The following is a 27351-nucleotide window of genomic DNA, read 5'->3' on the forward strand; positions in this document are numbered from 1 at the left end:
GCATGCAAGTCTAATGCTGTGTTCACACCAGACACGGAAAAAAGTCAAGCACAAGTGATTTACATGTTAAGTCAATGCAAAGATGCTAATAGACATCCTGCGGCACGATACTGGCAAACGAGGCAGTGTAACGGGGGAAAAAATGAAACTGTGAATTAAGTATGAATGGTGTCAAAATGCTTGTTTTTGTTAAAAATATCTGTTCTAATTAAATCAAAAATCCTATGTTCACTGTTTAACTGTGTAAAACATCATGGGGAAAAACAGACACCTACAGGTGAGAAAGGGGGTATAATGGGTGGAGTCAGCCAGCCATTTTGTGAGTTCACTTGTTCAAGAGCTGTTGAGAGTGATTTTTTTCTGATGACCAGCCCTTGTACACTTATTGTCTGTGTGGAGCCTTGTTTTTCTTTTGGAGAACACTATAAAGTGAACTTGTTCAGGTAAACTGCTTCCGCGTGATCATAAAAAAAAAACATATACGAACTAAGAGGGGTTACAATGGTGCCGTGAAGCCCGTTCGTGATCGACGCGACGCTGAGTGCAGTGTGTTATTACTGTGGCGTGGGGCTCGGGTTACCAGTGTGCTGGTTGAGCTGTTTATAAGCTACACAACGCAGATCATCGAGGGATTGACGAGAAGCGAGTGTGACGGAGCCGTCGCGGGCTTCCAGCTTCACGTGAAGATCGTCGAGCGATTAACGAGGAGCGAGTGTGACGGGACCGTCGCGGGTTTCCAGCTTCACGTGAAAATCATCGAGGGAGAGACGAGAAGCGAGTGTGACGGGACTGTCGCGGGTTTCCAGCTTCACGTGAAGATCGACGAGCGATTAACGAGGTGCGAGTGTGACGGGACCGTCGCGGGCTTCCAGCTTCACGTGAAAATCATCGAGGGAGAGGCGAGGAGCGAGAGTGACGGGGCCGTCGCGGCTTTCCAGCTTCACGTGAAGATCAACGAGGGATTAACAAGGAGAGTGTGACGTCGCAGGCTTTCGGGTTCGCGTGAAAACCATCGAGAGACTGGCGGAGTGCATCTGAAACACCGCGGGGTTCTGATGGACAATTTGCCTGCTGTTTAAGGACGTTGCGATTGAAAAAAAAAAAAAAAGAAAAGAAAACTTTCTTTTCTGACCAGCCTTTGAGCAACGGGGATATCGACGGACTGCAGCTAAGTGACTGTTATTGACTGAATCTTTCCTGATTAGTTTATTCACTTTTTGAGTTTCATGATAAAAGTATTTTCAAATGGCTGAGGGTGGTGCAGATAGCTGGTTGTTCGGGGCTGGGCGGGGAAAATACCTGATGCAATATTCTAATGCTAAATTGGGGCAGAGTGGAATGAAAGTTAAGTCCGATGACCATTCAGTGAAAGAGAATTTCATGGCGCATGATGTCAACCAAACTTTCCCTGTCACGTCTACTCCTAAGCCAGGTAAATTGGGGACATCTAGTGATCGTGATGTGGGCGATCTTAATGTTTTAGTTGAGGAATTGGGTCGAAAAATTGGTGAATCAGTTACTGCTAAACTTCTATCAGAGGGTGGATTCGCTGGGAGCTGTAACAGGAATAGCACTTCGAGTTCACAATGTGCTAATCTTGATTTATCACAGCTGAATGTCATCTTGAAATCAGATGAAAAAGAACCGCCTGTGTTTAGGGGTGACAATCTGGGTAGATGTGATGTCCAAGAATGGGTTGACATGATGCAGCTCTACCTACAAAAAAGAAATGTTGACATTCCTAATCAAGCAGACGAAATAATCAGCCATCTTATGGGTAGGGCAAGAGATGTTGTAAAAGTAACTTTGCGCAGTAACCCTACGTTAGACTACAAATCACAGCCAAATTTAATATACAGCATACTTAAGCAACATTTCAGTAACGTGTCATATTCTAGTATGCCACTTGCTGATTTTTACGGCACGTTACCTAGATACGGCGAGAACCCTGTTGACTACTGGCTGCGACTGAATAAAGCAGCAGACATTGCTGACGAGTGTCTCAGGGCTCAGGGTAGGTGTATGGACAATTTGAGTTCTGAAGTTGCAATGATGTTTGTGCGAAATTGTCCAGACACTGATTTAGCGCGTACTTTTAAAGTGCGGCCATTAGAAAAATGGACCGCAAAGGATGTTCAGGAGCTATTAGACAGTTTCCAGCGTGACAGCAAGTCGAGAGCAATTACAAACGAATATGCGATCGGTCAAAACGCGCAGATTTCTTTGCACAGCTGCGAACATGTTAATGCTGGTCCTGAGCCTGTGCTAGCATGTTTTAAGCAGGGACCCAGCGTACCTAATGACTCAAAACCCGATACAAAAGATGAGTCTAGTTTGAATCGGATGGCTGATATGCTGACACAGCTGATTGACATTTTGAAAAAGAAGGAAGAGAGCGTTTCAGAGTATGTGCCTGCAGGTAAAATGCGAGAAATGACTGCAGTTGGGCGAAAAAACTGTAGAATTTGTGGTGACACAGCGCACACTACAATTGACCATTGTAAAACTCATCGTTTGTGCTTTAGGTGCCATACTGCTGGTCATTCCAAACGAGACTGTACAAAGAAATTCGCTACTACACGGTTTTCTTCAGATTCACCTGGCGATCAGGAAAACTGAAACACCCGCATTCGGAGAGGGGGAGTGTGGGTGTTGCAGAAAATTCCCTCGAGGTGGATACTGATTTCGAAGCTTTGTTTCTCTCGTTTAAGAATCTTTGTCCCGACTCTCAGAAAGTCGTCTTTCAGAATACACAACGTATAGCTTGCTCAGATACACTCTTCTACACACCTGTTCTTATTAATGACTCACTCACTGTTAGCGCCATGTTGGACACCGGCTCTATGGCTTGTACTCTGAGTGATTCGGTAGTCACTAAGCTAAGGGAACATGGTGTCCTGGATACTGTTACGGAAAAAGAAACTGATGTCATCATAATAGGATGTGGTGGCAAACGAGTGTTCCCAAAGAGTGTAGTTGAACTTAAACTGGATGTTTATGGCTGTGATGTTATTGTCCCATGTCTTGTCGTTCCAGGCCAGGATGATGACCTCATTTTGGGGACGAATGTCATTAAGTATCTCGTCCACAGACTGAAGGGTTCTGACAGATATTGGGAATTGATTTCTACCCCCAGTGGACCTAGTTCAGAGGGTGACGAGTTTTTGTCGATGCTGGCTGGTATACGTCGCTGGAGGGGTGAAACAGTTCCGGATGTTGTCGGTACAGTAAAACTTCATAGTGCAGTCACGCTTTCGCCTGGTCAGGAACATCTTGTCTGGGGGAAACTACCCGCTAAGTCATGTGGCCAGGTAGGCAGTACTGTGATGGTGGAACCATCTAGAGTCCATTCTGCTTCTAAAAAAGTTTTAGTTGGTCGTGTAGTTTCTCCTCTTTGGGGCGACGGTTGGATACCACTAAAGTTGATTAATCCTAGCGACAAGCCAGTAACGCTGAGGCGAAACACTAAAGTAGCCGACGTTTATCCTTGTATCGCTTTAGAGGATGTGTGCGAAGCGGCGTCTGAGTCTACTGTGCGGCTTTGTGTTCAGCAGTCAGCAGTTGAGCCAGATAGATCCGATGCACCTAGCAGCAGACTTCAAAAGTGCGGTTTGGAGTCTGTTGACTTGGATGCATGTGAAGTTTCAGATTTTTGGAAGGCGAAGCTGTGCGATTTAGTGCTTGAATACGAATCCATTTTTTCTAGACATTCTCTTGACTGTGGCGAAGTTAGGGACTTTGTGCACAGAATTCGCCTAGTTGACGAAAGACCATTTCGTTTACCTTTTAGGCGAGTCCCCCCTTCGCAGTATCAGAAGTTGCGCGTCGCTCTTAATGAAATGGAGGAGAGGGGCATAATTCGAAAGTCCGTTAGCGAATTTGCATCGCCTTTGGTTTTGTGCTGGAAAAAGAATGGCGATTTGCGCATTTGCACGGACTTTCGTTGGCTTAACGCGCGTACTGTGAAAGATGCGCACCCTTTGCCCCATCAGGAGGATTGTCTTGCGGCACTCGGTGGCAATTCATTTTTTAGTACGATGGACTTAACTTCTGGATTCTATAATGTTCCACTGCATGAAGATGACAAAAAGTACACAGCATTCACGACGCCGGTAGGGTTGCACGAATATAACAGGCTACCGCAAGGCCTCTGTAACTCACCTGCGAGTTTCATGAGAATGATGACTAAGATTTTTGGGGATCAAAATTTCTTGTCTCTGTTGTGCTACTTGGATGATTTAATGGTATTTGCACCCAGTGAAGAGGTTGCACTACAGAGGCTCGAAATGGTTTTCGGAATGTTGAAAAAGCACAATTTGAAATTGTCTCCAAAAAAATGTAATTTTTTAAGACGCTCTGTAAAATTTCTTGGTCATTTAATCACAGAAGAGGGTGTGTCAACGGACCCTAGTAAAGTTGAAGCAATTGCTAATATTACTTCTGCAGATTTAATGTGCCCTGATGGTGCAACCCCGTCGGTTAAGAGAATTCAGTCCTTTCTTGGTCTCGTCATGTGGTACCAAAGGTTCATTGAGAATTGTTCGTCCCTTGCACGGCCACTTTTTGCCTTGACTAGTGGAGTTAGGAAGGCCAGAGGAGTGGGACGCAGAGGGGTTTCTATAACTAGAAAGCTTACTCCCGATGATTGGTCTCCAGCATGTGAGGCAGCTTTGTCTGCATTGAAAGAAGCCCTCCTGTCTAATGTAGTCCTTGCACACCCTGACTTTTCTAGACCTTTTATTCTTGCCACTGATGCATCAACTGAAGGGTTGGGTGCTGTGCTTTCGCAACTGAGTCCAGGAGAAAACAGGGCTCGGCCCATTGCGTTTGCGAGTAGATCACTGTCCAGAGCACAAGCCAGATATCCAGCACATCGTCTTGAGTTCCTCGCGCTTAAGTGGGCTGTATGTGACAAGTTTAGCCACTGGCTAAAAGGGCATCGGTTCACAGCTTGGACGGATAATAACCCATTGACGCACATTTTGACCAAACCTAGGCTCGACGCCTGTGAACAAAGGTGGGTGGCTAAACTCGCTGCCTTTGAGTTTGACATCAAATATGTTCCAGGGTCGAAGAACACAATAGCTGACACTTTGAGTAGGCAACCTTTTGTTGACAGTCGGGTTAGCCATCGCATAGTCAGGGAACCTTATGAAAAGCTTATTGCAGAGTCAAGAAATCATACTTGCGCTACTGTCCAGGATCTTTTCAGATTGTCCAATGCCTGTCAGCGAGTGGTTGGCAGTGCGGAGGTCTCGGCGGATGCTTGTGATCGGATGGGGGTTGCTCCGGACGTGGATGGGCCGGGTAGTTTTTCGAATGCTGAGGTGGCTGCTGTTTTCTCCAATCATCTTTCTTGGGATGATGCGACGAGAATGCGAACTATTCCTTTGGTTGGATTTGTCCAACAAATCACAGACGTTGGATTTGATGCTCTTCCCTCATACTCTCACCAAGAACTAAGAGACAGTCAACTCCAGGATGAACATTTGCAGAGGGTGATGTTCTATGTTGACCAGAAACGTAGGCCTTCCAGGCGTGTGCGTATGGGAGAGCCTAGTGCTGTACGGAAGCTTTTAAAGCAGTGGGACAAACTATCCTTGGCTGACGGTGTCCTGTATCGTGTTTCGAAAGATCCTTTGACACACCATAAACGTTTCCAATTTGTAGTGCCTCCGTCACTCAAAGATGAAGTGTTGAGGGGTTGTCACAATGAGGCTGGACACCAAGGGCAGTATCGTTCTCTTCACCTTTGCCGTCAGCGTTTTTATTGGACAGGTATTGAGCAGGATGTACGTGAGTATGTGAAAGTGTGTAGTCGTTGTGTGCTTGCGAAGACACCGGAGCCAGAGGGACGGGCTTTACTGGAAAGTGTTAAGACCTCTGCTCCACTTGAATTGGTCTGCATTGACTTTTGGACGGCAGAGGATTCACGAAATAAATCAGTTGACGTATTAGTGGTCACCGACCATTTTACTAAGCTTGCCCATGCCTTCTGTTGTTCAAACCAATCTGCTAGGTCGGTGGCAAAGAAGCTCTGGGATAACTATTTCTGCTACTATGGTTTCCCAGAGCGTGTTCATTCTGATCAGGGTGCTAATTTCTGTAGCGAGCTAATCAGACACTTGCTTGAGTTCTCAGGGGTTAAGAAGTCTCAAACTACCCCATATCACCCAATGGGGAATGGCACCGCTGAGCGATTCAACCGAACATTGGGAAATATGATCAGAACTCTTGAGCCTCGACCAAAGCATGACTGGCCTCAGATGCTTCACACATTGACTTTTCTGTACAATTGTACCTCACATGAGACTACCGGATTTCCTCCCTTCTATCTAATGTTCGGCCGTGTCCCAAGACTACCGATTGATGTCATCTTTAAGAGTGTGTTGAGGGATGATCTGAATGTTGCTCTTCCCAAGTACGTTGAGTCTCTGAGTAGGGACTTGAAGGATGCTCTCGCTGTTGCAAAGACTAATGCTTCTAAAGAACAGTCTCACCAAGCCCGCGTATACAATCGCAGAAATAAGGGTGTGAATATTGAAGTTGGTGATAGGGTTCTTTTAGCCAACAAGAGCGAGCGTGGCAAACGTAAACTCTCAGACAAGTGGGACAGTGTAGTGTATACTGTGGTTGATTGCGATCCTAAAACTCACATTTACAAAATAAAACACCCTGTGTCTGATCAAGTCAAAGTTGTGCACAGAAACCTGCTTTTGTGTGTCAATTTTCTCCCTGTATGTGACGCTGTGGGAACAAATGATGATGGGAGTGTGATTTCTGTAGATGATGGCGTTTCTGATGGATGCTCAGTAAGTTCTGATGATTCAATGGACAATGGTGATGGTCTTGTCGTAGCTGACAATGTTTCTCAGATGAATGAGTTGTGTGACATTTCCAACTCAGCTGAAATTGTTGATGTGCCGTCACATATTGCGGGTTCTGAGAATACTTCAATGGATTCTATGATTCTTCAGGACGGACCTGAAACATCTAATGCCTGCGATCCTGATTTTGTTCCTAATGGTAATGTGGATAGCACTGAGTTACCGGGTCGCAGATCGAGGTTTGGCAGATTGTTGAAGCCAGTAAATCGCCTTATTTCGTCCATGAGTCAACAGACCTTGTTTAGTTCAAGAAAACAAAGTCTGGGAAAATGGTCCTTTTCAATTGTTAGTTTGAAACATTGATATGTCAGAATTTTTTTTTTTGTATCTGTCTCTGTAGAAAACAAGTGAAATGAATTGCAAGTGTGATGTGTTAAAGGCACGTCATTTGGGTCATGATCAGGATAAGTGATATGCGCAGCACTTTTTCCTATCAGTTCTTAATTTGAACAGATAAAACGGATCAAAAGCTTTGTGCTAAGAATGGCAATTCTTGGTTAATTTCTGCATTTTTGTGTTTTCTAAGGTTGTCGCATTTTGTCACATTCAGTGGGGGAGAATGTAACGGGGGAAAAAATGAAACTGTGAATTAAGTATGAATGGTGTCAAAATGCTTGTTTTTGTTAAAAATATCTGTTCTAATTAAATCAAAAATCCTATGTTCACTGTTTAACTGTGTAAAACATCATGGGGAAAAACAGACACCTACAGGTGAGAAAGGGGGTATAATGGGTGGAGTCAGCCAGCCATTTTGTGAGTTCACTTGTTCAAGAGCTGTTGAGAGTGATTTTTTTCTGATGACCAGCCCTTGTACACTTATTGTCTGTGTGGAGCCTTGTTTTTCTTTTGGAGAACACTATAAAGTGAACTTGTTCAGGTAAACTGCTTCCGCGTGATCATAAAAAAAAAACATATACGAACTAAGAGGGGTTACAGCAGCACGAATGACTCTTTGCATGAATGAAGTGGCAGGAATTTACATAAATTGCTCGAGTTAGAAAATCTGAACTTCAGCAAACATTTGCATCGCGTTAACCAATCAGGAGCTTTCTCTTGTGAGGGCATGACTATGATGTCGCGCCTGTTGTTGGTGTCCCAGAGAAAATCCTCCTGCTGATACCAAACAACAGTTCATCAAACTAGGCTTGGCTCAGTCGGAAGCACAGCTGAAAGCTTCATCATTAAATTACTGTTTCTTGAGGAGTTTATGAGCTCAGGAGAGAGCAGGGTGCACCTCAGAATGGATCTAGTGGACTCGGCCATGGCTCCAAACAAATCAATGCTGTTTTTCAGCCTTCATAAAGCACAGCTATTCTTTCAACTAAATCCATGTTAGCCATTTACTGTAGCAACGAAGCTAGAGTCACCGGGCAGACAGAAGCCCTGCCAATGAGTGAATTTGACGCACAAATGAAGTTGATTTGATGTGCGCATGAAGCAGGTAAACTGAAAATGTTTACGAGTATGTACAAGCAAATAGCACGATTTATCCATGCGTACCATGTCTGGTGTGAACAAAGCATGAGCGTGCAGTTGGGTCTCCGGGCCTGCAGCTTCATATTGTTGGTTTCTTTGCAAGTCCTGCCTTATTTATATAATTATAAGTGTTACTAAGGACACATGCGGATGTCAATCAATTCTGTGGGTGATAAAAATCACACTCCTACATCACGCTGCAGTGAGCCTTCAAATTGCAGGGATTTGGATCCTATTTTAACATCAAAAAATGAAAAAGGGAGACTTGTGGTGTTTATTTCACTCCAGTACGACTGTGGACACACTACACCTACACACAGTTCTCTCCAAACAGCTTTCAAAAGCTGATATAATTTCATATGTGCCCTTTACTTCAAAAAAATCTATATTTGGTGGAACAACACAGATTTTTTTATTACAATAAATAAAAACATTAGTTATTCTGGTCAACTGTCATTTTAATCAATAACATAAATAAATACCAAATGAAAAACAAACTCAAACAGGTTTCCAATTACTTGACTCGAGTAACCAGTGTATTATTTGGGTGAACTACCCCTTCAACTGTAAATCACTCATGCAATTCAATGCATTAATCATTACACACCCAGCACTTAACTGTGGGATACATAGCATTTCCCAGTTAGCTGGTGCACCACATTAACCCCATTCCTGACTGAGTAATCCAGTAATGCGGAGCTTTGCAAGGCATTCGGCTGTTATTGAGGCAAACTCTCACACGTCTCTGCCTTGGATGTCAGAGGGGTAACAGCAGATTAATGGAGGATAATCTGGCACCATTAGAAAAACTGCAGCTGCCTCCCAATTTATTGCTTTAGAACTGACTTAAATACACAGCTAAAGATGGAAACAGCTAACTGGCTGTGCAAGTATTTGCCTATGTGTCATTATTAGTGTTGGAGAATGAAGTCTGTTGTGACAAGAGTTAATCAGCAACCAGTTCCAAAATCTGGGCTCTTATTCTTGGCCTAAATGTCAAATAGTTAACACTGATAACATTTATAGGTAACACTTTATTTTGATGGTCCCCTTTAGAGATTGTGTTGACCGCACAACTTTGCAACTATGTAAACTTGCAGTGAAGAGTACTACTGTTGTTGATGCCAGCTTAATATCTGCCAACACTTGAACAGGCATTATGTTGGCTAAAATTAATCTTGCAAGTGCAATTCAACTAGTTTGTATAATACAGTATATAACACTACAAGTACAAGTTGACTTAGTATAACTTATAACACTTTATTTTGATGATCACTCAAAAGATATTCGGTAGTCTATAAGAAACCTTGAAAGCACAAGTCAGCAGTCATTAGAGTACTTGTACACCCTTAACATAATAGAGCCTGTTTATTTATAACTGGTCACTTCATGTGTTTCATGTTACTTCTCTGATGGGATATCAATCTGATTTAAGAAAATGGTTAATTTACATTTGGCCACATAAATGCCATTCGGCTAAATGGCTATGATTCCGATCTTCAAATCCTGCGTCATATGCAAAATTATCTAAGCATCAGCATATTTTGTTTAAATAATATTCGTTTTAAAAGAAACATTAGCTGTATATCTTATTCGGCATACAAATGTTTTCATATGTGCACAAGGCAGGCTCTGATTGCCATCATACAGGCTAAAAGAAACATTTATTTTTGTTGTACAGATACGTGCAATAGGATTGGTTTAATAGACGATGCCATCGTCCATCGATGATATTCAATAGACATTACAATGCTGAGCAGGCATCATGATCCTCCACCTTGCCCGTCGCAGCAGCAAACCGTTCTGGAAAAATACACACTTAGGCATTGTTTACACTAATACATCTTAGTTTTAAAATGGCATTTCAGAACGAAAACGATCCACGTCCACACTGGCATTTCATCTAGCATTTCTTAAAAGATCTCCATCTACACTATACCTCTGAAAACAAACATCATGTAACCACACACACAGTAGCATGTGCTGCAGCGTAAATGCACGTCTGAGCTCCAGGGCTTCAGCAGGTGCTTTGAGCACAAAACCCCAGAGAGCAGAGCATGTCGGACAGTTTATCAAGGATATACCGCTGGATCGCATCTCACTATTGTTGTTAAACATGACATTTAATTAATCTTGTATCTATCTAATGACTCTTCAGTCTTTTAAATCTACCAGGTAACGTGTCACAAAGACCATGCGGGTCAGGTAGCTGAAACCGTAGGCTACAAATTGTTAATCCGTTAAGAATAAATTAATTATACATAAAAAAAATTAGTTAATCGCCGCCTTACGACAACAATGCCATTATTTATCGCGCTGTTACACATTAGACATCGTACAATGCCAAATTAGACGACATCGCCCAACCCTATAGTGCAAGATATAATTCATAAAGGATTTGCATTATGTTGTGCATAGCCTACAATATTAACAATTTATTTGTAGAATCTACAGTAACTTACTATAAATCAATTACGGCATACTGTATTTAGATTTACAGCACCGTTTATCTTGCTGTATATGCATTTATAGTATTGTATAACTTTACTGTAAAATATACAGTGATTTTCACATTGCAACTTTAAAATATAGTAACATTCTGCATAACTGTCCTACGGTGAAATCCAGCTCATTTTACAGTTAAATACTGTGTAATTTACAAAAATCACTTGCTCTCCAAAAATGTAAACTTTGCCTTTCTAAACAAATAAAACATAAAAATATATTTTTTAAACTATTATTTTACCTCTCCATTAACAGAAAAAATATCCAAGTGTGTGCTGCACCTTTGTTTGCAATGCTAATTTAGCTTTTTAATTTTTGAATTTTCTGGTTAAAAAAAAAATAAAAAATAAAAAATTCCATGGATTGCTTATTGAATTTGCTCTGTTAAATCTGACAGTCATTTAGCCCAGTGTTTATCAAGCAAGTTCCTGGAGGACCACCAGCTCAGCACATTTTCCATGTCTCCTTAACCAAACACACTTGATTCAGATAATCAGCTCATTACCAGAGACTGAAAGATCTGTAATGGGTATGACAGGCAAAGGAGACATCCAAAACATAGTGTTGGTGTTCCTCCAGGAATGTGGTTAAGAGAAACAGATTCAGTATAGCCCATAACACACTCTGTCTATTGCTTACATTTTGGGAGGAGTTAAATTTACATGAGGATTCAATAACCACAAACATTTAGACCTGTCCATTTTTATACGGAATGCATCCCAGATTACCTTCTGAAATGGTTGGAGAGATAAGATATCCGTAGGGCACCTGTCCTTTTCAAAATTGGATAGATTTCTGATTGGAAAAAACACATTAAGTGACCATGTATAAACAGCCTCATAATCAGCAGAACACTTTGTTGGTTGTTGATGGTCACTGTGTTGACTATAACTTTGCAACTACATGTGCACGTTTTCCACTAACCATAACAGTCTCTGATGAAAGTTAGTTGACATGTATTTCAAAAGTTACTTAGTCAAAATAAAATATAACCCGTGCATATGATGACACATTAGGTGCAAATCCTATAACATTAAAGTCTAACATGAGTTCAGATGGCAGAAATCTTGCATAAGCTCATTCAGAGTGTTTGGAGATGAGAATAAATGGGGATTTTAAGTGGAGCAGACAACCATTCATGTTCTGTTCTCTGATTTAAAGGTCTATAGCTATTGCAGGGTTCACCATTGCAATTTGCCATGTCAAATTAAAGCAGCTAATCGCTAAGATATAAAGAAGAAAAAAAAATACATACTTAATCATGTCCTTTGACCTGACAAATTACATTTACTGACAGCAGGGTCTAAAAAATGAGCAATAAGTCGCTCATATTAAAGAACTTCTGAGCTGTATAACAAGGAGCATACTGCTTAAAGCAACGTGACTAGAGCTGCAAGATTAATTGAAATGAAATTGTGATTCAGCAAAAGCTGCGATTCTCATGCACATCTTGTCATGGAAATATGGCTCTGTGATCACCAGTAAATTTCCTTCGAAGGCCAGGTGGTGCTCTCATGCAAAACTACAAATAAACCACAAAGAAGAGGCACAGGGAATCAAATGGTAAAGTTTAGATGGCATACAGCTGCAGATATGCACATCAGTATAGCATAATTTTTATGATACTGTCCAACAATAATTGATATTTTTACATTACTGTGAGGGTTGGGGAAAACATTCATAAAATATAGCAAAATTACTGTTTTTACATTGCTGTGAAGGTTTAGTTTAGGATTTGGGTAAGGCTAGATGTTAATAAAATACGTTTAATGGATCATTTAAGAAAAAAAGAATTCTCATTTACTTTTGGCCACAGCTGTATCGGTTCACAATAAGGTTCATTAGTTAATGTTAATTAATGCATTTACTAACATGAACAAAGAATGAACAATACATTTACCACTGTATTTGTTTATGTTAGTTAACGTTAGTTAATGAAAATACAGTAGTTTATTGTTAGTTCATGTTAACTCATGGTGCATTAACTATTGTTAACAAGCATGGTCTTGGATGTTGATAATGCATTAGTAAATGTTCAATTATGATTAATAAATGCTGTACATGTGTTGTTCATGATTAGTTCATGTTAGTAAATGCATTAACTAATGAACCTTATTGTAAAGTGTTACCGCTGTATCCCTTCTAGCAACAACCAAATAAAACTGAGCAGAGAACTTAACTGATTTTATTGATTCAGTTTGACCAATAAACTCAATCACAAAAATCATCTCACTGAATAGATTATTTAAAAATCTCAACTTAAGTTATAGGGCAAGATTGGAGTAAAAACATACCAATTATTGTGCTATTTTCACATGCTTTCAGATTTAGCAGGCAGCAAAGAGCCACAGTTCATGCAGAGCTCCATCTGAAAGCATGTGTTGGAGATTTAATACCGATTACACAACAGGCTTTACTGACAAAATGTGCATGAAAATCAACTTCGATTAATGGACGCTTTTCACATTTCCAGGTTTCTCAGTAGCAGAAGTCGTCAAAGTTTGGTTAACTTTGACCGCAGTGAATGGGAAAGTACAACAAATATTTATTTGACAATCCTATTTGCTCAAATAATAAAAGTAAAACTCAACAATAGTGTTATCAAGACTTTCAGACAAATAAAAAAAAACTGTGTGAGACTGATAATGGTAGACAGAAAAAAGAATAACGTCAAATTTACTGTCCTGCCCATAGACACTGCTTTAGAAACACTTCGCATAACAGGTAATTCCTACTAATAAATATTCAAACATTTTTTTAAAAAACATAAAAAACTTTCAAGGATTTACGATGAGGATGACCATCCATCCAACAGATCCATTGTGCAGCAATAAAACCCTGTCTAGTAAACAGAATAACCTTCAGCACAATCAGTCAAAATGACTTCATCATTTATCTTCTATTTTCACATGTTTTCAGATGTAGCAGCAAAGAGCCACCGTTTACGCAGAGCTCCATCTGAAAGCATGTGCTGGAGATTTAATACCGATTACACAACAGGTACTGTTGAGTTTTACTGACAAAATGTGTATGAAAATCTTTTCACATTTCTGGGTTTCTCAGTAGTGGAAGTTTTCATAGTGAGACTGACAACAGCAGACAGAATAGAGAATAACGTCAAATATACTGTCCTGCCCATAGACATTGCTTTAGAAACACTTCACATAACAGGTAATTATTCATTTTCCTTCGGCTTAGTCCCTTACCATAGCCAATAGCCAACTATTCCAGCACACGTTTTACACAGTGGTTGCCCTTCCAGCTGCAACCCAGTGCTTGGAAACATCCATACACATACATACACTACGGCCAATTTAGTTTATCCAATTCACCTATACCGCATGTCTTTAGTTTGTGGGGGAAACTGGAGCATCTGGAGGAAACCCATGCGAACATGAGGGAGAACATGCAAACTCCACAAAGAAATTCCAACTGACCCAGCCGGGACTCGAACCAGCAACCTTCTTGCTGCAAGGCAACAGTGCTAACCACTGAGCCTATGCAGTGATTTGTTTTTTGATGCAAAGATGATATAGCACATTTAAATGTTTATTCATTTCTTTTAATCCAAATATTAAAAACTTTTAAGGATTTACGATGATGACCGTTCATCATCGTCATAACATTCTTGTGAAAGGGATCTATCGTGCAGCCATAACACCCTGTCCAGTAAACAGACTAACCTTCAGCAGAGTCAGTCATAATGACTTCATGAATCATCTTCTGAAGGTCAAGTCAGTCTGAACAGCAGCACTGCCATTTGAGTCCCCAGTACAAACGGAGTACTGGAAACATCTTTCAGCCGCCCTTATCAACTCCTCCTACTCACAATAAAAATCTCTGTATGAAAACCGCTGAAGCGAAAGAACTTAAAAAGCATCCAAAAAGCATTTATGAGACCGGGTGAATGGCTCGGTGACCTGTGGGCTGGCAAACTATCTATTGAGGTTAACTTGAAAAAGTTGGTGGAGTATCTTTTTAACCTGACCTTAACCTCACGCTGCAGCTGCGAAATAAAACCAGCCTCAGATCAGCGGTGAAGAACTGCCTCAATCAACACCAAGCAGAGCCGGCCGCGACAGAGCATCTACTGTTATGGCAATTAAAGAGAGCCGGAGAACAAGACTCCCCGTTCAGAGACCCTTGGCAGAGCTCACTCCCAGTTCACCTCCATTCTTAAGTCATGGGGGAATAAAGGTGCCGTTGCAGCCAAAGACCCCTATCAAATGGCACTCACAAGGGTCTTCACTGGCATAAAATCTCTAACCTGGGAGGACTGGATATGTGGAATATCACACTTGCTAATTCAGTTAAGACTGACATTTATTAGACAAAGATGATGAAGGGTTAGTTCATGTGAAAATTATTTCTGTCATCGGTTACACAACCTCAAGTTGAGAACACCATGAGACTAGCTCTTTTTTGTAACACAAATGAATGTTTTTAAATCATATCTAAGATTTTATTTCCTACACTGAATTATTATTAAAATAAAACACTGAGGTTTTTAAATGTTCATAAAAAGATTATACCTTTAATCCACACAATGTAAAACCCAACAGTCTTTATCAAATGAAATGAGTTTAGTTAACTCAAAATTTCCTGAATGTTAATTCTACTCATTTGAAAAGAGTTTTGAACTCGATGTTGAAGTCAATGAGTTAATTCAATACCTCATTACTTCAACTTAAATCACAGTACTCAAATAGATTAGTTTTTTTTTTACTTAAATGGTTTGTAGTAATCAGTTTTCTCAAATGGTTTCAGTTGCCTTAACTTATTGGGTTTTACAGTACTCAGTTGTTTTGAGTTAATTTATTTGGTTTTACTTGCTCAAATTGCCTTGTTTACTCAAATGGATTAAATTCACAGTACTGTTTAGTTTTTAAACTTAAATGATTTGTTGCAATCAGTTTCCTAAAATGATTTGAGCTACCTTAACTTTTTGGGTTTTACAGTGTATGAGTTAGTTTCAGCCACATGTTGAACGATCATGATTGCTTTATATGATGCACAGGTCTAATTTTGGCTTTCATTTACATTAAAAATCTTACAATGTTTACAAAATTCATTTTTTACAATCTTGCTTGATGCGCGAGAACAAATGATTATTGATGAAGATTTGTTTTTATGTACCAAACAACAATAAAAAGCCTAAATTGTGCACTAATGCCTAAATTAAAATGATTCATCATAATAAAAATAAGGCTATTTTTAGATAAAGCAATTTGTAATCTGATCTATAGTGAACTACACGTATTCTGGTTTTTTGACTGTCCAAGTTCTGCTTGGACTTGGATTATCCAGTTGATTAATATATAGAATAGTAGTCAACATTTGAAGTGGATCAAAAAAAAAAAAAAAAAAATTTATATTATATATATATATATATATATATATATATATATATATATATATATATATATATATATATATATATATATATATATATATATATATATATATATATAATAAAATTGTCCCAAGACAAGAACAGGTGTTAGTTAACAGTTTTAGACAAATGTCATAAACCTTTCTGATGCACTTCAAAAGTTATTTATATTTATGTATACTTATTTATGACCTCTTTCAGAGAATTGTAAAGAATCAGAGTTTTGTGTTTGTGAAGGTTAGGACATGTCTTAAATGTTTCAACCAACATGAATAAATGGTAACTGGATTTTCTTATAAGCATTGCTTCCCAGTAGACATGTTCTGCATGTTGCACAGTTTAGAGAAAGAATGATAATACAATGAAAGCTCTGATAGTGGGCCCGGAGAAGCTGTTTGATTGCAAGATGTTTCCACTCTGCTTCACCCCTGACACAGTGAGGGGCGCTCCCTCGCCTAAGTCAACACAAGCAGTAGTTTACATTTTGTTAATGGTGCGCAATGGGCGACAGTTTGCCTGTCCCCACCAACGCCTGCTTTACAACACTGACATTATACTTTCTGAGCAAATAGACGTTAAATTTAAACAACTTTTGCTTTATTTTTTATCATTCTCCTTTTTTTTTAAGTTCACCTGTGAGTTTTGGTGGGATTTAGAGGAAAGCAAATTACATGGCCCCAGGGCACCCCACACTTCATGAATGGGGTCTTTCTGTGATCAGAGAGAAATCCCTTCTCAGGGGACCCAGTTACCAGGAGCTTTATTTTTTCTCTTAAATACACATACAGATGTGCGTTTCGTGCACATGAAAGCCAAAGGTAACTTCAACTTCCTACTAAGCATAATGCTGTGTGAACCTCATAAATTGTGACCATTTATGGCAAGCTGTTTTAACATGTATTGCCCTACACTAATTAATACCTAGTTTTTGTTACATAGTTTTGTTACTACACTTGTTACTTTACTTATGCTAATAATATATTTGGGTAACACTTTATTTTGATGGTCCATTTGAGTATTAGTAGACTGTCTGCTTAATATCTGTTGATACTGCTCCTTCAACAGACATTTAACTGATTATAAGAAACTTTGCAAGTACATGTCAACTAACACTAACCATAACCCCAACCTAACAGTCTACTTATAATCTAATGAGAATAAGTTGCAATGTAAATGAAACTTAACAAACAGACAATCAAAATAAAGTGTGACCGATATTTTTGTGTTATTGCAAAAGTAGGTCCTAGTATATTTTTGGACACTACATTAAAAAAGATTTAGAAAAAGATTATTGGCAAAATGGAAACAAATGAAAACCCAAAACATTCAAGATAAAGAACTAATAGTCTAAATAAAAAAAAAATAAAAATAAATAATGAACTGAAATATTTAAAATTAATGAAAAATGCAGCTAATTTCATATTAAAAGAGTTGCACATATTGCATCAGATTACTTTTTATGGAGTCTTTCCCCCAACTGATGAGCTTTATAACCAATCACACACGTTTTTGTTCAATTCTAAAAACTGGAAATCAAAATAGGTTTTATATAATTATGTATTAACATAAATTAATCAACGCTGCTCATCATTACTAAAACATAACATTCAACAGTTTTTTTTTTTTAATCTTAGATAATTTTGCAGGCCTAGTCAGTAATACAAAAAGGGCTTTTAATGCAGTTTTATTTATAATATTTTATTGGTAACAGTACAGTGTCCTGATTAAAGTACTTTGTTACATTTAAGTATTGATATAAGACAACACCGCAACAATTATTAAGGTAATTATAACAAAAATGTCTAGAAAAAAAGTGTCTAGAAATATATATATTTCTAGATGTCCTAATGTTGCAAGTTAACACACATTTTTTCCCAACACATCCCATAATTTCTAAAATATCAGCCTCTACCAAATGGTTGATATGTTGGTTTATGGTACAGTAAATGTACTGAAACTAATACATATACTATAAAAAACTGAAAATATGAAGTGTAAGACTAATTTAAAAATAATCAAAATAAAACATTATTGAATACCAAATCATCTTAATTTTTCGAAGTATATGCCATAAAATATTCCAGATTCTCATTTAACACGTTTTTACTAAAAAAATAAAATCAAGAGTAGTAGTGCAACAGGATTATGTTTGTTTGATTCTTACTTAAAAGTCATTATTTAAAACAGTAAAAACATGGCCAACCGTTTGGTAGAGGGTCAAAGGGTTATTACAATAGTTAATTTCTGTTTATAATAGTTGTGTTTATTAAGCAACTATTACTAGTTTGCCTCAGTTTTACTAGTACTGACAATTAAAAAAAAGTTGATATTTCAATTTTAGTAGTGCGGCATAACAGACACTTGTATCTACTTAATAGTACACAAATGAGTAACATGTTTATATAGCTACAATTATCTTCAGTCAATATTTTAAAAAGTAATTCATAAGTAATAAATGTAAAAAAGGCTTGCCATTGCCATTCATTGCACATGAACTCAATGCAGCGCCATCAGAAGTCCCACAAAACTCAAGAGTACAAATATAGTGCTTGGTCTAAATGGGAGTCAAATATTGGTCAAATTTATATAGGTTATAATTAATTATACAGTGCTATAAAATAAATAGCAATAATGCATTTAAAGGAATATGTATAAAAGGGTTTGTTATGGCTATTCAAAAGTTAAAGCAGCAGCACCATGCAGAAGTCTCTGCGCGGATGAAGAAATGACTCTTTGAACTTACCGTTCTGTTCTTTCGTGCTGGCGTGGTGAATCTTACTGATGTGACTCGATTCCGCCACCGACTCATGTTGATGAAGAGACGATATAACAATCAACAGAAGCAACGGAATCATTTGGATAAATGGTGGCTGTCGGTGCACTTAGTATGCGTTGTTTCAATCACCATGCAGAAATATTGTTCGTGAGACGCGTATCCAACTTTGGACACATCTGTAAGGGGCACGCGTAAAGTAAAGTCCACATAATCCTGATCAGCCAGAGTTTCTGCAGCGAAAACTTCTAAAGTTTTCCGAGACGCGTCTGCGCAAAGTTAAGCATTAATAGTTGTTAGTGAGCGCACACCTGTTCGCCTAAACACAGGGACAGTTGGAGAAAACTAAAATCTGAGACGCGCAACATACATTTGTCTGTCTGTAAAGTGTTTCTCTCGCGAACTCAGATAGTCCACTCGCATTACGCAAAACATAGCGCCCGGCTCTGGGTAAATGCCACTTGTAGCGTCCAACTTAGTGAAGGAGATGAATGTGTTGAGGAGGCTCCAGGAGTTTGGCGAGCGCAGACGGCCGACTGGCGACACAACAGGTGCTGCGCATAAAGTAAAAGTTCCCCGCGGAGGAAACTCCCCGGAGAGGCGGGGACCATTCACAACTGCTGCTGGTGCTGCCGTCGCTTTGAGTCAAAGACTAGATTTCTCACATTTCCACCGCCACACAAGTTTATATGTTTCTCTCTCTCTCTCTGTGTGTGTGTGTGTGTGTCTGAGGGGGAGAAAGAGAGCGAGCATATGGATTAGTGACGTGAGACTCATTTCGTCAGTTTGTCGATCGATTAAGTTATTTAAAAGTAGGTCTACATAAAATGTAATGCATTCAGAAATCACTTCTAAGAAACATTTGAGTTTTATTATTTTAATATATATTTGTAGTTTTGATGAGCTCAGATAAATGTCACATTTTTGAGTCTGCATCAACATAAATGAGTTGATTTTATATAAATAAAAGCTTTTTAAATGTAAATGTTCAATGTTTTATAAATAACTGATAATAATTTATGAAAAATTCTAATTACTGAAATATAACATCAAAATATCTGTGAAAAGGGTCCCTTAATCAGTGTAACACATAACTATGTGTAAATGCCACAGCCATATCACCCTGCAACCCAAGACCGGTTAGTCACTGAAGCTAAACAGGGCTGAGCCTGGTCAGTACCTGGATGGGAGACCACTAGGGAACACTAGGTTGCTGTTGGAAGTGGTGTTAGTGAGGCCAGCAGGGGGCGCTCAACCTGTGGTCTGTGTGAGTCCTAATGCCCCAGTAAAAGTGAAGGGGACACTACACTGTCAGTGGGTGCTGTCTTTTGGATTCTCTGTGGTCATTAAAAATCCCATGGCACTTCTCGTGAAAGAGTAGGGGTGTAACCCCGGTGTCCTGGCCAAAGTCCCTCAACTGGTCCTTAAGATCATGGCCTCCCAATCATCCCCTTCCACCAAATTGGCTCTATCACTGTCTCTCCACTCCACCAATAGCTGGTGTGTGGTGAGCGCACTGGTGCCGTTGTCCTGTGGCTGCTGTCGCATCATCCAAGTGGATGCTGCACACTGGTGGTGGTGTGGAGAGACTCCCTCTCATGATTGTGAAGCGCTTTGGATGTATGGCCATACATGATAAATGCGCTATATAAATACACATTACATTACATTTACATTATAAATGAACTAGTACACTTAGCGAACCTATTAAATAATGTTAAATAATAAGTGAGAGTTTATGACATTAAACAAAATAAACCTGACACAATATTTTTGTACAATCATTCATTCATTCATTCATTCATTTTCTTTTCGGCTTAGTCCCTTCATTAATCAGGGGTCGCCACAGCGGAATGAACCACCACCTTATCCAGCATATTATGCAGCAGATGCCCTTCCAGCTGCAACCCACTACGGGGAAACATCCATACACACTCATTCACACACATACTACAAACAATTTAGCCTACCCAATTCACCTATACCATGTTTTTGGACTTGTGGGGAAAATTGGAGAAAATTAACATTATATGTTGGGCACCTAGGGTCTGCATTAACCGCAATTTCTATTCTCTGTATGTCCTGTGGCGAGGCAGTGGCGCAGTAGGTAGTGCTGTTGCCTCACAGCAAGAACGTCGCTGGGTCGCTGGTTCGAACCTCAGCTCAGTTGGCATTTCTGTGTGGAGTTTGCCTTCGGGTGGGTTTCCTCCGGGTGCTCCGGTTTCCCCCACAGTTCAAAGACATGCGGTACAGGTGAATTGGGTAGGCTAAATTGTCCATAGTGTATCAGTTTGTGTGAATGTGTGTGTGGATGTTTCCCAGAGATGGGTTGCAGCTGGAAGGGCATCCGCTGCGTAAAAACTTGCTGGATAAGTTTGCGGTTTGCTGGCGACCCCGGATTAATAAAGGGACTAAGCCGACAAGAAAATGAATGAATGAATGTATGCCCTGTACATGTGGTTGAATTGACCTGACTTATATACAAGTATAAAGATATAAATGAAAAAGATGAGTATTAAGAGGCTTTACTTTGGTCTTTACATAGACTATTTTAATGAGTTTCTAATAAGTAAAATTGTTCTGAAAAGATACATGTATTTTCTGTATATCTATTGTTACAGTAAATTGCATTATAGCATCATCTGTAAAGCATAACGACGCCTGAGTATCTAAATCCTTGCAGTTGTTTCAGTTTATCATCGGTCAAAGAACATGTAAGGAGTGCAAGGACAAGAGTGAAATGGAAATTGTATTCATACTACACATTGTGGACAGTTTTGACATAGTTATTGGTTTTCTTACAACTATAAAATTATGATAATTTATTTTTTGTGATTTTAATTAAGAGCATACACTACAGGTATCTGACAAAAGTCTTGCTGTTGATCCCAGTTGTAAGAGCAACAAATAATAGCTTGACTTCTAGTTGATCATTTGGAAAAGTGGAAGAAGGTTGAGTTTTTTTCAAAGAACAAATACTGCAGAAGACCTATTGGATCCTGCATGGACCCAAGACTGTCACAGAAATCAATCAAGTTTGGTGAAGGAAATATCATGGTTTGGGGTTACATTCAGTATGGGGGCATGTGAGAGATCTGCAGAGTGGAAGACAGCATCAACATGAGGTATCAAGACATTTGTGCTGTCCATTACATTACAAATCACAGGAGAGGGCAAATTCTTCAGTAGAATAGCGCTCCTTTTCATACTTCAGCCTCCACATCAAAGTTCCTGAAAGCAAAGAAGGTCAAGTTGCTCGAGGATTGGCCAGTTCAGTCACCACACATGAACATTATTGAGCATGTCGGGGGTAAAATGAAGTAGGAGGCATTGAAGATGAATCCAAAGAATCTTGTTGAACTATGGTGGTCCTGCAAGAACACTTGAGTCATTGCAGATGTATAGATGCAGTCGTCCAAGCTCAAGGAAGTCATACACAATATTAAAAAGGTATTTTTCCACTGCACCATCACTTTATATTCTATACTGTACAATATTTCCGTTAAGTAACAAGACTTTTGTCTAAGCAAAGTCAGACCTTGTGGTCCTAATTAAATGATGAAAAATCAAGACATGATTATATTTTATTTTGATAAAATGAGCGTAATCTAGAGGCCTTTGCCTTTCATACAGTGGCGTAGCAGACGGGCCCGCAGGGCACGCACCGCGGGGGGGCCCCGCGTGATTAGGAGGCCCCACGTCGTCTCGATTTTCAATGATTGAAAATCCAGGAACCGCAATAATCAAAATCTTGGTCACAACTGTGGTCGGAACCAAAGTTCACAGAACTGTTCTCGGAACTCCTCTCAAGGTGGACTACTTCATTCTGATTGCTTGCCGCCGAACCGCGTCATAGGCAATGAAGACGCGCCGCTGTTTCTCGCTGCCAGTTCTCGTTAAAAAATGAATGACTTCTGGCTACTTTGACGCTCTCGCCGCTTTCGGTTAGTGATCGCTTCTCAGTTTGTGAAGGATTCCCCGCATTGTCGATCCACCCCGCCTCATTTCCCCACTCCTCAATTTGTGACATAGATATATACAATAGATATCGCATAGGGACCCTGAGCATGCGTTAATAGCGCCGCCACATTGGTACAGTGCTCCCAGGACAAATGTCATTCAACCGCACTAGTCAAGACAGTATTATTACGTAAAGATGCGGGACTTTAGCGCTGTCTACGAGTGTAGTAACAAGCAAACAAACAAAACAAAGCACAAAGGCAGAACATTTCATAGGTAAGATTAAGTTTTTTATGTTTTTGTATGTTTTGAAATTTGTGCTAAACAGTAGAGTTATTGATGATAATACAGTCACTTACTGCATTCATCATGGGCAAAGCAGCTCCAACTTGCACTAAACACTCGGCTTATGCTAGTTTTGTTGAATAAAATCAGCAAACAATGCAAAAGAAATATGACAACGACATGCTGCGCTGCCAGAAACTTGTATTATTGTCAGCTAGTGAACGAGTCATTCATAACGGAGATTCATTCACAAACAAATCGCTCCCTCCGTCAGTATGAGAAGTGAAAGCAGGAGAGGAGTTGTGTGCACGGATTAGATCAAGTTCAACAGGGAGGGAGAATAGTACATTTCTGTACACACAAACACAAGCTTTTTGTCAGGAATGCCCGTGCGATCACTGATCCATCAATGTAGAAAAGTGATGTAAAACTATAATTTTCATAATTAAAAAAAATTACATACTAACATCCAGGATAACTCCCGATCATAGGTATATGTGTATATCTCTGGCTCTGCCAACCCCCAATCCCCCCACCCCCCCGCCTTCATCTGGGGGCCCCGTCGGTGATCCCTGCAGGGGGGCCTCCGCATTTTGCGCTACGCCACTGCTTTCATATGAGCCACTTTTGATACCAAATGATTAACTAAAGGTCAAGTTATTATTTTTTGTTCCTAAAACTTGGATAGGTGACAAGACTTTTGTCAGGTAGTGTATTTGAGTATAGTAAAAACAAGCGTAAGAATTCACAGAAACCTCAGCATTTTTAAATATCTGAAGTTTTAGCCTACTTTGTCAGCTTGTCCTCTTTTGCCATTTGTATTGTAAATTGGTCAATTTACCGTTTCCCCAGTAAACGGTCCTGAAAATGCATTAATCATTAGCTCATGACTGCTGCACATGTTAAAGGAAAGGCTTCCTGAACGGGTGTGTCCATTTGGAATGAGGCCTAACACTATCATTATCACAAGTTGTGGCCTGTGTCAGTCCTTGCGTCTATACCTTTTCATCATTTGCTTTGGCATTTCATCATGGTGAAGTCAGAACAATGCCTAAAGCATCTTAAGGGAAATGCTAAAGACTTCTTAATTTGTCAAATCAAAGCTGCAGACAGTGCACTTACTCCCCTTGTGTAAGTTATTTCCTTCTCCCCGCTCAAAGCATCAGCCCATGAAGGTCTTTTCATGTGGTTAATCTCATCTCCCTGTTGTCAATGTGTTCCTTACGTGCCTGTTAGGTGTAGATTTCTACGGCAGACTAAACAATCAGAGAAGGGCACACATTGAAGTGATTCTCTCAGACAAATGATGCAATGGCAAAGCAATTCACTTTCAGCCCCAGACCACTACAGAAGAAGGGGGAAAACATCTGAAACCAGGAGCTCGTGGAAGCTGGAGATCTCAATCTAGCTGATATGATCAGATTTCTGAGTTTATTTTATTGTTGCACTGTGTGGCATAAAAAGTGGGCAGAAACAATGAGAGATTTTAGTTCAGAAACTGCCAGGAAGTTGAACAAATAATTGAAAGGAAATGACAAGTAACACGTTAAATTAAAGATGAACATTTGAAGTACACTTTAAAAATTCAACAACCCCCTGAAAAAGGAATCCTGTCACACGGCTCATAATTTAGCCAGGTTTTAACTGTAAATTCTGGTTATTCATAAGCTGCTATTTCAGCACATATCTAAACGATGGGTTAATGTGCTTATTTGCATGTTTGCAGTGTCAGCATCAGTAATTACATAAAAAGATGAGCATTGCATATCTTCATTTTATATAGTGCCAACTGCTTTCAAGCTTATCTCACAGAATGCAAAAATGCACGACTCGTTTCCACTGTAAACACACGGATAACAATTTCCTGTAGCAGCAGTTCACCAGTAACTTACTGTAAATAAATTACAGCAAAATAACTGTTTTTAAAATTTACAGCACCATTTATCTTGCAGTATGTATTTACATAACTGTGTATCTTTAGTGTAAATAATACAGTAATTTTCACAATGAAACTTTAAAATACAGTAACATACTGCATACAGTAACTGTCCTACAGTAAAATACAGTTAAATACTGTGTGGTTTACAAATAACACTAATTATAATAATTCCTTACATTTATATAGCACTTTTTATGGACACACAAAGCGTTTTACACATAGGGGGGAATCTCCTCATCCATCAGCAGTGTGCAGCATCTACCTGGATGATGCGACGGCAGCCATATTGCGCCAGACGGCACACCACACACCAGCTGATTGATGGAGAGGAGACAGAGTGATGAAGCCACTTATGATGTGGGGATAGTTAGGAGGCCATGATGGACAAAGGCCAGTGGGCAAACTAAACCCCTACTCTGTTTCGAAGGATTTTTTCCTAGGATTTTTAACAGTTCGGTTTAACATCTCATCCAAATGATGACGCCTCCTGCTGGTCTCACCAACACCACTTTCAGCAGCAACCAAGCTTTCCCATGTGGTCTCCCATCCACGCACTGCTTAGCTTCAGTGGGTGACCTTGTTAGAGTTGCAGAGAGCTAGCTGCCGACTGTTAACAGTGCAAGTGAAGGTAATGTGATTTAGAAGATTTTAAGTCTGCATGATTATCAGAACCACTAGGAAGTGATCAAAATGTTTTGGCCTTCCATTACTGCACAGGTGTCAAAGCCAGTTCCTGGAGGGCCGCAGCTCTGCACAGTTTAGTTTCAACCCTAATTAAACACACCTGATCAAACTAATTGAGTCCCTCAGGCTTGTTTGCACCTACAGGTAAGTGCGTTTGTTACATTTATGAAGTTATACAGTTTGGGGAGTGTTGTTTCGTTTTTAGCTGGTTTCGTTTTGCGGTTTTAGGATACGCGGGTTGGCTGTGTTGATGTCAATCATTCAGGACATGGACGATGATGCAATTGTGGAGAGCTCCAATTGTTGGGCTGCAGGATGGTGGGACACTATATAAGGGAAACGTAGTATCAGTTTGTGATAGTTGGCGTTTTGTGTGAACTTGAGCTGTGTTTTTGAGCTGTGTTTGTGTTTTGTTTTCTGTGTCTGTTTCTTCCCCTTTTAGCTTTGATTCGTCATTGTTTGATTAACTTCTGTTGGTGTACTTTGTTTGCCATGTAAATTAAAACGTTTGTTTTAAACTCTCGAGAACTGGAGTGTGAACATCCTATCTGTGCATTGATCTAGGCGGAGGAGAGGCAATAGGTAAGATCTGTCACATGATGTACATGGCGCACATGCAGCATTATTTTAATTGTACACACTAGATTACGTATTTGTGCTACTTGTAAGTTTTGCTTTGGAAGGAGAGAGTGGGTAAGATATGACGTCTCGGATGTTGAAGGTTTACTTTTTGTTTTATTTTGCTGTTCTAGGGGAAAACTTTAATGGATTAGTTGGTTGATTTTTGTTTTATTCTTTTCTTTTGTTTGGCTTAGCCCCTTATCTTTGTCCTCTTTATATCTGTTGAACTTTGTTAAATTAATAATTTGTGAAATCGTCTTATTTCTACATTTGTGTGAAACCTTATTTTTTCCATAAACATTTAAAAACACATAGCTTGTTTATAATAAACAAGACAAGTACACTTAAATAGTATTTTTGGGTCTTATTGTTCCTCATCTATTGTAAATGGCAGCAATAATTATATTGGTTTAATGTTTTCCTTTTCGTTTCCCTTTGAACGGAAAAGATGTAACTGCTTTGAAGCAGGCTTGGAACTAAACTGTACAGGGCTGCAGCCCTCCAGGAACTGGCTTTGACACCTGTGCATTACTGGATACCTGAGCTACATTTGTTGAATGCTAGACTGAATATTTGGGAATCGTAAGAATTAAAAGGCCTCTCCTTCAGTCGTTGCTAGATTGGATATGGTTGCGGCCAGAAGGCAACAAGAATTATTTATATAGTTTATTAAATTTCCCATTTATTGTATTTTATCAATGTCTACCCCCACTCCAATCCTAAATCTAACTGTCACAGTAACATTAAAACAGTATTTGTATCGACTATTATTTATGCTACCTATTAATTTACCCAATAAATCGTATTGTTTAATGCCTACCCCCACCCT

The 27351-nt window shown here is 39.5% G+C and overlaps 1 protein-coding gene across 7 annotated transcripts in view; it reads right to left on the bottom strand.

Moving 5' to 3' along the window:
* The window catches only part of pdgfc (platelet derived growth factor c), a 298659-nt gene that overhangs the window by 92507 nt on the left and 178801 nt on the right, over positions 1 to 27351 (bottom strand). Inside the window, exon 1 of one of the 7 annotated variants that reach the window (XM_683962.10) lies at positions 19004 to 19696. The exons of the other annotated variants lie outside the window; for them this stretch is intronic. Coding sequence (XP_689054.4) covers positions 19004 to 19115 — 112 coding nt within the window. The 5' untranslated portion in view covers positions 19116 to 19696. Of the gene's footprint in view, positions 1 to 19003; positions 19697 to 27351 lie in introns of those variants that run through there. 7 annotated transcript variants of the gene reach the window in all.

The sequence above is a fragment of the Danio rerio genome, chromosome 14 (assembly GCF_049306965.1).
Source record: "Danio rerio strain Tuebingen ecotype United States chromosome 14, GRCz12tu, whole genome shotgun sequence".
NCBI classification, from domain to species: Eukaryota; Metazoa; Chordata; class Actinopteri; order Cypriniformes; family Danionidae; genus Danio; species Danio rerio.